This window comes from Marmota monax, unplaced genomic scaffold (assembly GCF_021218885.2).
Source record: "Marmota monax isolate L192 unplaced genomic scaffold, Marmota_monax_Labrador192_F-V1.1 WCK01_AAM20220418_F8-fsc00052, whole genome shotgun sequence".
NCBI classification, from domain to species: Eukaryota; Metazoa; Chordata; class Mammalia; order Rodentia; family Sciuridae; genus Marmota; species Marmota monax.
The window spans coordinates 2,664,420-2,679,493 of NW_026693473.1; the positions used below are offsets into that span (position 1 = coordinate 2,664,420).

General features: G+C 33.5%; 1 protein-coding gene across 8 annotated transcripts in view; it reads left to right on the top strand.

Moving 5' to 3' along the window:
• Stxbp5l (syntaxin binding protein 5L) overlaps positions 1–15,074 on the top strand; it is a 350,200-nt gene that overhangs the window by 321,627 nt on the left and 13,499 nt on the right. For all 8 annotated transcript variants that reach the window (XM_058583478.1, XM_058583479.1, XM_058583477.1 and 5 more), the window contains 3 exons: positions 1,371–1,610; positions 8,081–8,441; positions 13,857–14,022. In XM_058583478.1, the coding sequence (XP_058439461.1) occupies positions 1,371–1,610; positions 8,081–8,441; positions 13,857–14,022 (767 nt within the window). The remainder of the gene's footprint in view (positions 1–1,370; positions 1,611–8,080; positions 8,442–13,856; positions 14,023–15,074) is intronic.

Here is a 15,074-nt window from a genome sequence, read left to right on the forward strand (position 1 = left end):
TGGAAACAATACCTTTATTTATTTATTTTTATGTGGTGCTGAGGATCAAACCCAGGGCCTCGCATGTGCTAGATGAGTGTTCTACCACTGAGCCACAATCCCAGCCCCTCTTAAGATTTTTGATAATCTATATTCTTCAAAATATTTAAAGTAAAATTTATTGTTCAATTTTTGTTTCTTTAACATTATGTTGTATTGAATCTGGCCCTGTGAACGTGCAGATAATGGTGTCCTCTCTCACAGGAGTCTGTGAACTTTCAAATGGTAACAAACCACCAGTTAAAAGTTTGGGAAAAATATATTAGCTGGAAGGTTGAACTAGAAGCAACACGTAAGGGTTATAAAAGAAATAATGCTCTTTTAATCACTTTACTAGTGCTGCCAAATTTGAGTTTTAGATATTTGTGCCTCTAATTTGTGCTGGATTCTGGGGAAATTACTGAACTCTAAGTCTCTGTCTTCAAATCTATAAAATAAATAGATTATCTACCTCTAATCTCTAAGTTTTATGAAAAACTTATAAATTTGCTGAGACATAGAAAGGGAAAATTAAGAATACTATATTTTGTTTCATGGAAAAATATTCTGAGGAGTCATATTTAGTCTCTTTTACAAAAATAATTAGGAGGCACATTTGGACCTATCAAGAGGGAAAAGAGTGAAGACAGTAAAAAGAAAAATAAGAGGAGCTTATACCCTGGAGCAGTAAAAGAACAGTACAACACTATTAACATTTAATTAAAATGGGTGAGTTTATGCTTGTTGGAGTATGCACATGAGCAAGTGTTGATAAGCAAGAGGATCTGAGGCCATTCTCTTTCCTTTAAGTGGACTAAAGCCCTCTCAGAAAGATTACCACCACTGACAGGATGGCATAATCTATAGCTCCTTTGGTTCTAGGCAAAATTAGAACTAGATTTGATTCAAACAAATTCAGAAAAATACTATTTGCATTTAGGCCTTGGTAAAATTTTAATTTTTCCACTCATAATTTCCCCAGATCATCCAATGTATTTGTCACAGAATATTTCAGGTAGTTCCTCTCATGTCAGTAGCCATAATATTGTCAGTACATTGGAACTGCAATAAATCATTAGGAATACTTTGAACAATTGAGAGATAGGAAGGAAGTGCAATTAAAACTGTATCAGAAATTCTTATAAGCTTGACTATTTAAGTCTGCTTTCCAGCTTCAGTCTCTCCACCTTCAACATAAGCTGGTGCAAAGCTGGATAAACTACCTTCCAAGTCAATTAATGAAGAATTAAATTCTTTATATTCACACTTTTTGGTTTTCATGTATTAAATTTGACTTTACTTGTTTTGTAAATACACTGATACTTCATTTTAGTCTTTTTAAATTTCCATAGAAAACCGAGAGAATTCATATAATCGTTCCAGAAGCTCTAGTATCTCCAGTATTGACAAAGATTCTAAAGAAGCAATTACAGCTTTATACTTCATGGAATCCTTCGCACGGAAAAATGACTCTACTGTCTCTCCTTGTCTGTTTGTTGGAACCAGTCTTGGAATGGTATTAATCATCTCCCTAAACCTACCATCAGCAGATGAACAGAGGTTTATAGAGCCGGTTGTGGTATTGTCAAGTGGTAAGAGTTTTTATTCATTCATTCCCTTGTGGCTACTTTTTCAAATTTAGATATAAAGTATCAATAATTTGCATTGATTTAGGACAAAGGTTATGTATTTAAATCTTTTGTGTAATAGGAACTATTGAGAACTTCATAAAATCATATTGTGTTCCAACATTGTCATATTGTAACTTACCTATTTTTCAGGGTAAAAGAGTTATCACCATTGCTGCAGTAGTAAATTGTGGAACTGCCAACCTAATCAACACTTTGGGCAATAAGTTTCTGAAAAGCACTGAGGAAAACCTTAGCACAAAGCTCAAAAATATTCTAGCAAATGTTGTTTTCTAAGTCACAAGGATAGAAATAAATAGTCCCCAGAACTAATATAACAGATCTCTCAATTTTGTAGGGAAGTTCTTTGCCATTTGTAGCAAACAAACTCAGACCAAAAGTGATTTTAAAAATTAAAGATTTAAATTTTAGCATTTAATTTGTAAAATATTTATCATTTTTCCCTTATCAACTTAATGAGAAGCTGTCTTTTCTTTAAGTTTCAATGCCAGTTTTTATTCTTTCAAAATTTTAGTTAATAATAATGTGTCAATATCAGTCCATCAAGTATGATAGATACATTACACAAAAGCAAAATGTAAAATAGGGAAATGAAAAAAGAGATATATGGGATCTCTACGTACTATCTCTCAATTTTTTGTAAAACTAAAACTGCTCTTAAAAATAAAGTCTATTAATTATAAAGGAGAAAGCTATGAGGCTGGGTTCAAATTTATTCTATAATCAACCATTGAAAGAGAGAAAGTCATAATTCATAGTAGTAAACATAAAACATGAAACTGGAGTTTCATAAGAAAAAAAATAGAGGTGATGAAAGCCATTTCAATTTTAAAGTAAAATTTTATCCTTTACCATTCCCTTGCTGACCTGTAATAGTTGTTCCAGGCTTCACCCTCTCTGAAATATCTATTTTTCATCCAGTACTCACTGGCCAAGCTTTTGGGTACTGTCCATGGTTGTTTTCTGCTTCTGACTAAAGGATCTGACCAGAACAACTGTAAAGGAGGAAAAGTTTATTTGAGGCCTCACAGTTTCAGAGGTCTTAGTCCACAGAAGGCTGGCTCCATTCCTTGGGGCTCGAGGTGAGGCAGAACATCATGGTGGAAAAGTATGGCAGAGAGAAGCAGCTCACATGGTGATCAGAAAGCAGAGAGATTTCCACTTGCCAGATACAAACATATACTCCAAAGCTATGCCCCTAGTTCCCACCTCCTCCTGCTGCATCCTATCACTTCAGTTACCACTCATTTAATCCCTACCAGGGGATTAAGTCACTGATTGGGTTAAGACTCACAATCCAATCATTTCTCCTCTGAACCTTCTTGCATTGTCTTACACATGATCTTTTCGGGTACACCTCACATCCAAACCATAACAATGGTATTATTCATAGGTATAATGTTGCACCTCAGATCTCTGGAACTTGTCTTTTATACCTGAAATTTTATGCTAATTTATTAGCAAGTCCCCATTTTCCCTTCTCCAAGCCCCTGGCAACCACCATTCTATTCTTTGTTTCTATGGATTTGACAATTTTAAATGTCTCATTTATGGAATCATGCAGTATTTGTCCTTCTGTGACTAGCTTATTTCACTTAATATAAATCCTCAAGATTCATCCATATTGTTGAATAATATAGGATTTCCTTCTTTTTAAGGCTGAATAATATTACATTGTATGTATCTATTCCTTTTTTATCCTTTCATCTCTTGGACATTTAGGTTGTTTTCACAACTTCACTATTGTGAATAGTACTACAGTGAACATAGGAATACCTATCTCCTCAAGATCCTGATCCTGGGATACATACCCAGAAGCAGTATTGCTAGATTACATGTTAATTCTGTTTGTAAATTTTACATTTTTAATTTTACATGTTAATTCTATTTTTTAATTTTTGAAGAACTTTCACACTCTTTTTCATAGCAGTCTCACCATTTTGCATTCCTACTATCAGTGTAGAGGGTTCCAGTTTCTCCACACTTCACCAACATTGTTGTCTTTTGATTTTGATTTTAAATAATAACTGTCATAACAGATGTGATATTTTATCTCATCATGGTTATGATTTGTGTTTATTTCCTTGATGATCAATGATGTTGAGCATCTTTGCATATACCTGTTGTCCAATTGTTCATCTTTTTTTTAATAAAGTCCATTTTTATTTATTTATTTTTATGTGGTGCTGAGGATCTACCCAGTACCTCACACATGGTAGGCAAGTGCTCTGCCACTGAGCTATAGCCCAGACCCTAACTTTTCTTTTGAAAAATGTTTACCCAAATCCTTAGCCCAATTTTTTAACAAAACAAGGTGCTAGTTGAGAAGACAAAACTGATAAACCTTTAGCTATACCAACTAATAAAAAAGGACATCTAATAAAATCAGAAATGAAGAGGAAAACATTATATAACTGATTCCATAGAAACAAAAAGAATCTTGAGAGAGGACTAACAAACCGGATGACCTAAAAGAAACAGATACTTTTCTAGAAACATTTAACCTATGATGACTGAATCATGAAGAAATAAAGTCTGAATTAGACCCATAACTAGTAAGGAATTGGAATCAGTAATCAAACACCTCCCAAGAAAGGAAAACCCTTCTCTCTCTCTCTCTCTCTCTCTCTCTCTCTGTCTCTCTCTCTCTCTCTCTCTCATATCACTTGGAGGGTTTGTTAATAAAACAAACTCTAGGATGGACCCCACCCTAGAGTTTCTAATTCAATAGGGTCTAGGGTGGAGCCTGAGAATTTGCATTTTTAACAAGCTCCCAGGTGATGCTGATCCTACAAATGAAAACTTACTTGACTCTGTTGTCTACTAATCTATTACACTTTCCTTATTACCGGTAACACAGAGCTCTGAACAGGATAAATAACATATCTATATCTCCATGATCTCCCTATTCTCTCCTGTTACTATTAGTAAACTCTACGCTTCTAACTAGACAGAATTTTCCAGTTGTGCACTAGATTATACTCCTTTTCTCCTATTCAACAATGTCAACCCAGAAATTTTTCCTCTATTTCCTTTTTAATAAATGTGTCTTTTTCTACTGAATTAGCATACAAATATACCATTATTCCTCCAGCTAAAAAAGAAAAACCTCTGTTGAATCTATTCTCCTATTTCACTTCTTTTTTAATGCAAATTTCATTTTTGAAATGTTTGTAGTATATTCACTGTTTCTAATTTCATTCTCCTAATCTATTTGGAGCTCATTTTGATCATACTTTCTCCCATACTCAACAAAACTACCTTCATATAGGTGACCACTGACTTAATAAGTAAATCCAATGGTAAATTATCAGGCCACATCTTACTTGACATATCTGCAATCTATTATATAAATTACCAATTCTCTCTACCTTATAACACTCATTTATTAAAGACCTTTATATTTATCTGTTTTTCTTACTGTGGTACTAACTGTTCCTTCTCAGTCTTCTTTATTGGTTCTTTCAATTCATTGCACTGGATTTAAAACAACATAATGCCCCAAGACTGACTCCTTTAACTTTTTCTCTTTTCTCTTTACATTGAAGGCCTAGAAGAAATTATCCAACCTCATGATTTTAAATGCGTTTATAATCTGATGTATCATATGTTTTTATTTGTATTTATATTTATAGCTTGGACCTGTTCCCAAATTCCTGACACAGGAATCTAGATATTTGACATCCTCTTGTTTATCTAATAAACACCTCAAACTTAACATGTCCAAAACTGAGCTTCTGATATTTCTCTTTTTTTCCACAGTATTTCCTATATATCCATTGTCAGTCTGTTCTTCAAGTTGCTCAGATCAAAAACATCTGAATCATCCTTGATCTCTGTTTCTTTCCTATCTTAAATACAATTTATTAGCAAACCCTACTGGCATAACTTTCACAATGTTCTCAGATCCTGACATTTCTCACTATATCTACTGTTACATCTAGTTCAAGAGGGCTATATTTATTTTCCACGTGGATCATTATGTTAATCTCTTCACTGCTCTCCTTTTTTCTAACTTTGATACCCTTTAGAATATGCCCATCAGAAAGAATGATCCTGTTAAATGAAATTTAAGTTATATCACTCCAAGTAAAAGTCTAAATCTTTAGCATGTCCTACAAGAACCTGCATAATCTGGCACCACTCTGTCTCTCTGATTGTATCTCCTATGAGGCTTCCCTTTGTCATTCTAGAGAATCAAGATCTATAGATTCTGAGATTTTACTCTGTGTGCAAGTTAATAAAGGTAGGTTGCCAGTTTCACAGATGCTGATGCAAGGTATGCAACTCCTATGGCAGAGACAAAGGATAATTTATTACTCACAGAAATCAGAAAAGCAGTAATTTGAGCCGGGATTTTTTTGAGCCCTAATTACCATGGGATGATGCAAAGAAACCTTCACATTAGTATCAGTCTGCTATAGGAAACAAATTAGAAACCAAAGCAGCAGTTTTGACAAGGGCAGCTCAATGAAAAAAAAATGTCATTTTAATGCCATCAGTGTATAAGCATTGGGAATAAGTAAAATGTCTTCTAAAATATGGGTTTCTTGACTTTTTAACCTAATTTGTGCCATACCTACATCAAGGATGCAAAGATATTCATGTAGTTATATTGATGTAATGATAAGGTTATATTAAGAAATGCATTACTAGAAGTTTCATCATGTGAACATCATAGAGTGTACTTATACAAACCTAATGTCATAAGTCAATCAGATGTGGCCTCTTGATGCAACCAAGAGACTTAGTAAACACAAATTATATGAGGTTGCTGTCACCATAACACAGCATATTGTTTTACAGTAAACATTTTTTACGGAGTAAATTGAAGCAATGACAAAGAAGTAGAGTAGAGTACTATAGTAAATACTTAAAGCCGTAACATTGTCATTTATTATCATTATCAAGTATTACATACTGTGCATAATTGTATTGCTACTCTCCTATGCAATTGGCAGCACAGTAGATCTACACCAGCATCACCATAACCACATGAATAATATATTATGATGGCTGGAGCATACTAGGTGGTAGGAATTTTATAGCTCCATTATACATATGGTCTTCATTGACTGAATTATACGCCATTATATGACTCATGACACTACTTAGAAAAATTTCTCTGTAGCAGGTAGTTATGAAAAGGTAGTTTTGAAAATGTGGTTTTACAGAGTAGTATATATTTTGGCATCTTTTTATACAAGGAGTTTTGAGAGAGCTGTTATTTTATACCTTGACCCTATACTAAGCACCTAACCCCACAACCCTATCCTCTCAGTTCTAGGATTTGTACAGGTTATTTAGTTTTCAAGTGGATTTAAAAATACAGCTGAGATGTTAGATCATCTAATGTTACTTTGAATTTTATAATTTTTAAGTTGTTTAAATTATAAGAAAAAGCACTTCCTAAATAGAATGTGTTTTCATCTACCACCTTTCCTTTTTTAAGTATCTGTCACACTATATATCACTATACACACACACACACACACATACATACATATACATACATATATACTTGAAATATATCAGCCTGGGTTAACACCCTTACTCTACATAATATGAAAGGACAAAATAAAAAAGGGCTAGTAGAATACTGTTTAAAGGATAGTCCAGCCTAAGTTACCTCCTTAGTTCTATAGAATACAGTCTTCTGAGACCAGTAAAAATCACTAATAAGTAGTGATCTGGTGTGGATAATCAACCTTGAAGAATCCGGGTAAATGAACACTTTTTCTGAATTCAGATGCGTAGGCTTGCCTGAGAGCTGAAGGTAGTTATTTTTAAAGGTTTTTGTTATTCATACAATTAAAATTTCTAGCATGAACTCCAGATATTGAAATTTCTTTTTTTTTTCAGATATTGAAATTTCATGACATTAATTGAGTGTTCAATGTCAGGAAAAGAAAAAAGAAACATATATTAGTAAATGAACCTATAAAATAAGAAAAGAGAATCAGATGATATAATTATTTTTCTGTTGAAATTATTTCAATAAATGAAAGCTATGCATTTTTCAATTTGTCTTTTATAAAATGATTTTAAAGTGGATCATATAAAATAATGAAAAATCCTGAATTAGCAATCAAGAAATCAGAATTCTAGTCAGAGCTCAGTCACTAATTTGCTATGTGACCTGGCCCAACTGTCATCATCTTCTTGGATCTGTTTTCCCATTTAAATGAGAGAATTTGACAAGTTAATGTCTTAGGTTCTTTTTAGGCCTAATATTCTATGATTCTAAGTTAATGCAATGGATGAACTAAAAAATTTACGATCTATGTGTATTCGTGCAATACTATGATACTATAAACACAAATTATCATAATATAAATGTTCATTGCCCACAGATGAATAAAAGCTCTTTTAGAAAGAATTTATTTGCCAGTGATGTGAAATTGTTTTTATAGGTACATTCCTCTCATTGAAAGGAGCTGTACTAACATTTTCCTGTATGGACCGAACTGGCGGATTAATGCAACCGCCATATGAAGTTTGGAGGGATCCAAATACCATAGATGAAAATGAAAAAACTTGGAGAAGGAAATTGGTCATGAACTACTCCTCTTCATCCCAAGAAATAGGAGATCATCAGTATACAATAATTTGCTCAGAAAAACAAGCCAAAGTCTTCTCACTGCCTTCTCAGACTTGCCTTTATGTTCATAACATCACCGAGACATCTTTTATACTGCAAGCAAATGTGGTGGTCATGTGCAACAGTGCCTGCTTGGCATGCTTTTGTGCTAATGGGCATATCATGATAATGAGGTAGTTGCTTTCTTTATAAATTATCTGATAATTATACCAAAACCAGCAAGTATAATCCTAAAAAGTATATGATTAATGTGCAAGATGTTATCAAGAAGCAACCTGAGATCATGGTTTAATTATGTTTGTAAATATTTTGTTGTTTAACAATCTGATGAGAGTTTGGGGGTTTGTGGTGTGTTCTGTTGGGATTTTTTCCTTAAAAAATGCTTAATGCTGTGAATTAAATATATATTTTTAACTGGCATCAAGAAATCTAAGGAAAGAATGATGTTCCAGTCATTCAACAAACATTTACTGAGTATATTTAGCTTCCAAATGCTATGCTAGCACTGGAAATAAAAGATGAATAAGCTACAGGGAAACGAAGCTGTTACTTTTACTATATAGTTCATGAAAGAATATTTTTTAATTTATTGGTTCTTTAGTCATACATGCCAGTAGAATCCATTTTGATATACTAATAAGAATATTAAACAGAGTTTCACCTGATCCTTATTACTATTCTAGGACACATGAAAGTAAAGTATTATTTGCATACTTCATTTTACATGCTAATAAATTGAATTTGAGGTTGAAAGTCTAGGAAAAAATGAGGCAGCACTGAGAAATATAATAAAAATCATCATACACTTTAAAAATAAGTTGTCAGCTCATCAACAGTATATTTCATCCTACTGTTAGTGAAATCAAATAAAATTTGTAAGACATTGAGATATTATAACTTTATGAATTCAGCAGGTAATAAGAACAGTTAAGAAGTCACTGTTATTCTTTTTCATTCTCCCATAGTTCAAAAGTCATTAAAATGGTTAAGTATTGTACTGGACCTATAAACAATATAGAAATTAGCAAAATATATTCCTAACCCTTAAGAAGCTTACCATCTAATTGGGAGATAAGACACATACACAAGAAATTATAATGCATAATTTGGGTACAGAGGCTGAAACTGATCAGAAGGCTAAGGCAGTAAGATCACAAATTCAAGGATAGCCTGGGCAACTTAGCCATACCCTGTCTCAAAATAAAAAATTACTTTTTTAAAAAAGGGTAAGGTATTGGGCTGAGGATGTAGCTCAGTAATAGAGGGCCCCCATGGGTTTAATCCCTGTACCACAAAAATTGTAAAAAAATATATAAATTCAACAGAGGAAATATGAAATTGAATTTTCTGTTGATAAAATTGGTCCCTGGAGTTCAAAGCCATAGTATAGTTAAGCATGAATTATAAAGGAAGAGTCATTGGGAGGAAAGTAACCTAGAGAGGTAGATGGGGGGAAATTGTTGAGGACTAATTGATATAAGAAATATGGTTTTAAAGCACATGATTAACCTCTATTCATTAGGAAATTTCTGTGGAGGGGGAGCTTGTGATTGACTTTTGAATTGAAATGATAACTATATAAAAGGCAAGGAGGGGAAACTGTGAGGGATCATGGAGGGAAACTTGCTGTGTGTAAAGCTGTTTAGTTATGAAAGGTAATGGAAGCTGTTAAATTTGGGGGTTAGAAAAGAACTTAAGGTTATTTTTTTAATTTGGATATTAGTGATGCTGTTAGCAAATATGAAAGCCAGGCGCATTTGGAAAAGTTATGATAATGAGAAGTTTGAGAATGAATTGAAAATAAATATTTGAAATTTGAGGTATCGATGTCATCCAGCAGAAATTTATCAAGAAATATATAGAGTCTGGACTTTTAGAAACATATTGGAAGTCTTCTGTGTGAATACATTAGTAGTTATGACAGTGACTGAGATAATCAAAAAAGGTAGTACAAAAAGTAATGAAGAACAGACTGAGCTGAGCTTAGGAACTTGGGGCTATCTCTACATTTTATACTATGAAAGAAAGAAGAGCATCCAGCAAAGGAGATTGAGAATAAGTCATCAGAAAGAAAGGGAAAGGACCAGAATGGTTATAACTTCATGAAATAAAAAGAAGGGAATAGTATCAAAAGAAAGGAGGTGGGGGTCAAAAGATAGCCAAATATAGCAAAGAGATCAAGGAATTTAGGTACAAGAAAAACATTAAATCTTGCCACTACTTAGATATTAATGGCCTTTAAGAAAGCAAGTCTTAGGTACACGGTGGAGGTAATTTGAGGCAGGTATATAGATGAGAGATTGGTAAAGAATAACCTATGGACCAAATCTACCCCATCCCATATCTGATTTGTACAACCTACAAGCCACAGATAGTGTTTACATTTTTAAATGGTCAAACACTTCATGATATATGAAAATTAAGCAAAATTCAGATACTTATAAATGCAGTTTTTTGGGAATACAGCCACACCCATCTGTTTGTATATTGGTCACGGCTATTTTTGCACTGCAGACTCTAAAACATTTACTATCTGGTCCTTTACCCCTATTATAGATTATTCTTTCAGAAAATTTTGTTTTTTAAAATATTTTTTGTTGTAAATGGTCACAATAGCTTTATCTTATTTATTTAATTTTTTTATGGTGCTGGGGATCAAACCCAGTGTCTCACACACGCTAGGAAAGCACTCTACTGCCAAGTTATAGCCCCAGCCCCAAATTTTGTGTTTTAAAAAAGAGAGATGAAAGACGGGAAGGTAGTTCAAGGTGAAAACTAGACTTTGACAGTGCTATATTTTTATTATTTTTAAATTTGGGAGACATGAACAAATTTTTGAGGTATGGGGAAGTACTTAGAGATAAAGACTTGGGAAAAATGATCATTTTGTGGTCAGTTCATTTTCTTGTATATTTCTGATCATTTCTCTCTTTGTCTGATTTTTCCTTTTTTCAAACTAGTTTTAAATATTTCCAATGAAGGTTATTTCAATCTTATTTGAAAATGACATTTAACTCAGTTTTGAAAAAAAACTGTACATTTGTGTGTGTTTTAATGTTTATTTTCATGCGCACACACACACACACTCTCTCTCTCTCCCCCCTTCTCTAAGCTACCATTTAGTCACTCAAAAATTGTCTCACTTTAAATCTTAATTATGTCAGTCAGAATTTTAGCTTAATGATGATTATTTTAACCTGTTTCTGTAAAATTTTATTATTTCTAAGATGTTATCCTATATATCTCCAAATTCTATTTAAATTAATATGTTCTATCATCTATATGAGGTGAGAGATTTCTTAATAAATGAAAAACAAGCTTTTAAACATCAGGAGTCATTGGGAAAACAATATTTCAGTCTCCCTCTGTAAAAGCTGCTTTACATGATAGTGGCTACTTTGGTATTATGTCATAATGAAAACTTGTCATAATGTTTTCCTGAGGATACGTAAAAATATTTGAAAAGGAAATAATTTTGACATTATTTTAATAATATATAATGTATAGCTAAGAAATGATGATATGTACTCTGCTGGGTGGATTGAAGAACTGAATCCTACAAATTGATCTGTTCCTGGTCTTCTTTACTTTCCCATGCTGAGTATATACCCAGGATCTTTCCAGACCCTGTCAGAATGTAACTGTCCTGAGCCCCGTCTCCTCAAGTCCTAGTTTCTGATAGGTGGAGGCAGCTAATGATTGGTTGTTAAGGTCCAAACGTAACCAGAAAGAATATGAGGGCTGAGGTTGTGGCTCAGTGGCAGAGCACTTGCCCCTCACATGTGAGATACTGGGTTCCATCCTCAGCACCACATAAAAATAAAACAAAATAACGATTTTTTTAAAAAAAGAATATGAAAGACTTATCTATATGAATTCTCAAACATAGCCACTTTTAAGAACCCCCTTTGGTTAACGGACTCTGATTTTTTATTAAAGTGCCTCTGAATAGAAGAAACTTTTTTCAGTTTTAAAACTAATTGTTTTCTAATCCTTAGCAATTAACTTGCTCTTTCACTTTTCCTACCTAAAGTGATTGTACCTTTTCAAATTTTCTTTTCTTGACTCATTTATGTTGCACACCCTAGACAATGTAGCCTATCAGAAAGGTCATCAGAATCTCTCCCAACCCACCTATTAATTTGATTGAATTACAGATATCTGTTTAACTGATTTTGTTTCAGACTCATATCTTTAGGGGTTTAGCTACCTGAAGGGTTATAACAGATTAATTACAATATCTTTTTTATAGATTTCAGATAATTTATTTTTACTAAGTCTTTGAAGTTCAGAGTGTAATTTACACTTTAAAACACATCTCAATTCAGACTAGCCATGGATCAACTGCATAATATTCACGTTTTTAGTTAGTGGCTAAAATATTGGGCAGTGCAGCCCTGGAATCTCAGGAAAACGCTTATTCCAATAACACAGATTTCAAGTGCCATTTTATAAAATAAAGTTTGAGGGTCAAAAGTCTAGTTACAAACTACCTTGATAAGGGAGATCAGTATCTTTTGAGGTGCTGGTTTTATGATCTGGAATCATTTAAAATTATTGAGCACACTTAGAATTAGTAGAATGATTTCAAAACTTGAGATTTAATTACAAGCCCTACTCCCACTTTTGACATTAGAGGTATGATTAAAAATCAGTAAAAGTGGTTTTATTTTCTTCAGTGGCTCATAAAACTGGCTCTAACAACAGTATCCAAAAGGACATTCTGAGAACTATTTTAGCAAATTTATAGCTACAGCATTAGGATTAGGATGCAGCCATGGAATAAACTACATCAAATCTGTGGTATTCATTTGGATGTACAAATTCTGATCTATTATTGGTACCTTATTCTCATTCCCTTACAGCCTTGGCTGGGTTTATTTATTGATTGTGCCTTCAGTGCAGATGCCCTAAGTTATAGGTAATTTCAGAGGGAATAAAGGAAGAGGAAGCAAAGCCACTCCATTCCCAGGCACAGTGAATTGAACCCACTCTGTGTTAAAACTTCTTCAAAGTCAGGAGTTCTGCCTAAAAGAAAGACAATAGACCAAGTATGCAGTCAGATACATTCTAGCATTTCTGACATAACCAAAGGCTATAATCATATGAAGAGAACCCATGGAATGCTGCAAAAACATCCCAGAGATTGCTGGTCTCTTCAAGGGCATTGTTAAGCATCTGTGGATTAAGATAGAACTTTGCCCATGATTTATTTTGGGGGGCATGGGCACCAGGGATTATACCCAGGGGTGCTTCACCACTGAGCCATATCCTCAGCCCTTTTTTATATTTTATTTAGAGACAAGGTCTTGCTGAATTTCTACGTGCCTCACTAAATTACTGAGGCTGGCTTTGAACTCATCATCCTCCTGCCTCAGCTGCCCGAGTTCCTGGAATTACAGGCATGCACCACCATGCCCAGCCCATTTTTTTTTTTTATGAATTTGTGTGAAAGCCTATTAATACTGAGCCTTCAAGAAAATAAATGAAATAACCATAAAATAATGTTTTTTAAATTACTGTTTTATGTTAGGAAATGCTTTTTTTCAACTTGAATATGGAATGTGGATTTACTTTTTTCCTTTTAGCCTACCTAGTCTTCGCCCAATGTTGGATGTTAATTATTTGCCACTGACAGACATGAGGATAGCACGGACATTTTGTTTTACCAATGAAGGACAGGCTTTGTATCTTGTCTCTCCTACTGAAATTCAGCGGTTAACATACAGCCAGGAAATGTGTGATAATCTACAGGTAGGTCAGGTGCATTTATTTTTTTTTTAAATGGAGAGGTTGTAAAATGAAAGGGATGTCTAAAAGCTAAAATATTATTGGGTTGCACAATAAATATGCCTTTCTTAGAACAAATCTTTAATATATATTCTTCTTTATGACCCTGCCAACTTCTGGTACAGTTCTAGGTATGCACAGAAATAATAAGAAAGAGAAAGAATATGAAGATCTTTCATTTTAACAGTTAAATATTTTTATTTTATTGTTTGCATTTGCCTGTTGAGTGTCTCTGGAAAAATCATTTCCTTCTAGATGGGAAATATGTATGAACACATGAAAGTTTGTATCCAGCTCAGGGAGTTCATAGGCTTTTAAAAAAAAAAAAAAAACTTAATCAAGGGCCACCAAAATAACCATGCTGATTAGAATTGGATATTTGTCTTTGTACATGGTGGTAAGCACAGCCTAGAAACAGGAGAGAGATAAAAGCTTATCTAATCTTGCATAAGAATTGTCACAGAATTTTAAGAGAATCTTCAAGATTTAACTGGCTCAATACCTTTACTTTACAAATTAGAAAATCAAAATCATTCATTATAATGTAGAGATTACGAGTAAAAATGCTGAATTATTTGTGCTATACTTGGATCCCCTTTTGTGTGACTTTGGGCATTTTATTTAACCTACCTGTATGTGCTACCTTGGAGCATTATTACTAGAATTAGGTAAGAATTTATATAAAGCAATGAGCAGGCAGGTCATTGATGATGACCAATGAGCACAGTTCCTGGAATATATAAATCTTGTATTATGATCATTATATTGTTATTCAACAAATATTTAAGGACTTTTTATTGTGTGTCTTAGACTTTGCAGGGTTCTAGAAATACAACAATAAGCACACAAATCCCTGTCTGCTAGGTAGAGAGATAAGTGAGCACATATTCTATGGAAAATGCTATGTATATATCTATACCAGTACTAGGGAGACAAAAGAAGTGCATTTGGGTTGATGAGAAGAAAGGAGGGCTGGGGTTGTGGCTCAGTGGTAGAGCACTTGCCTAATGTGTATG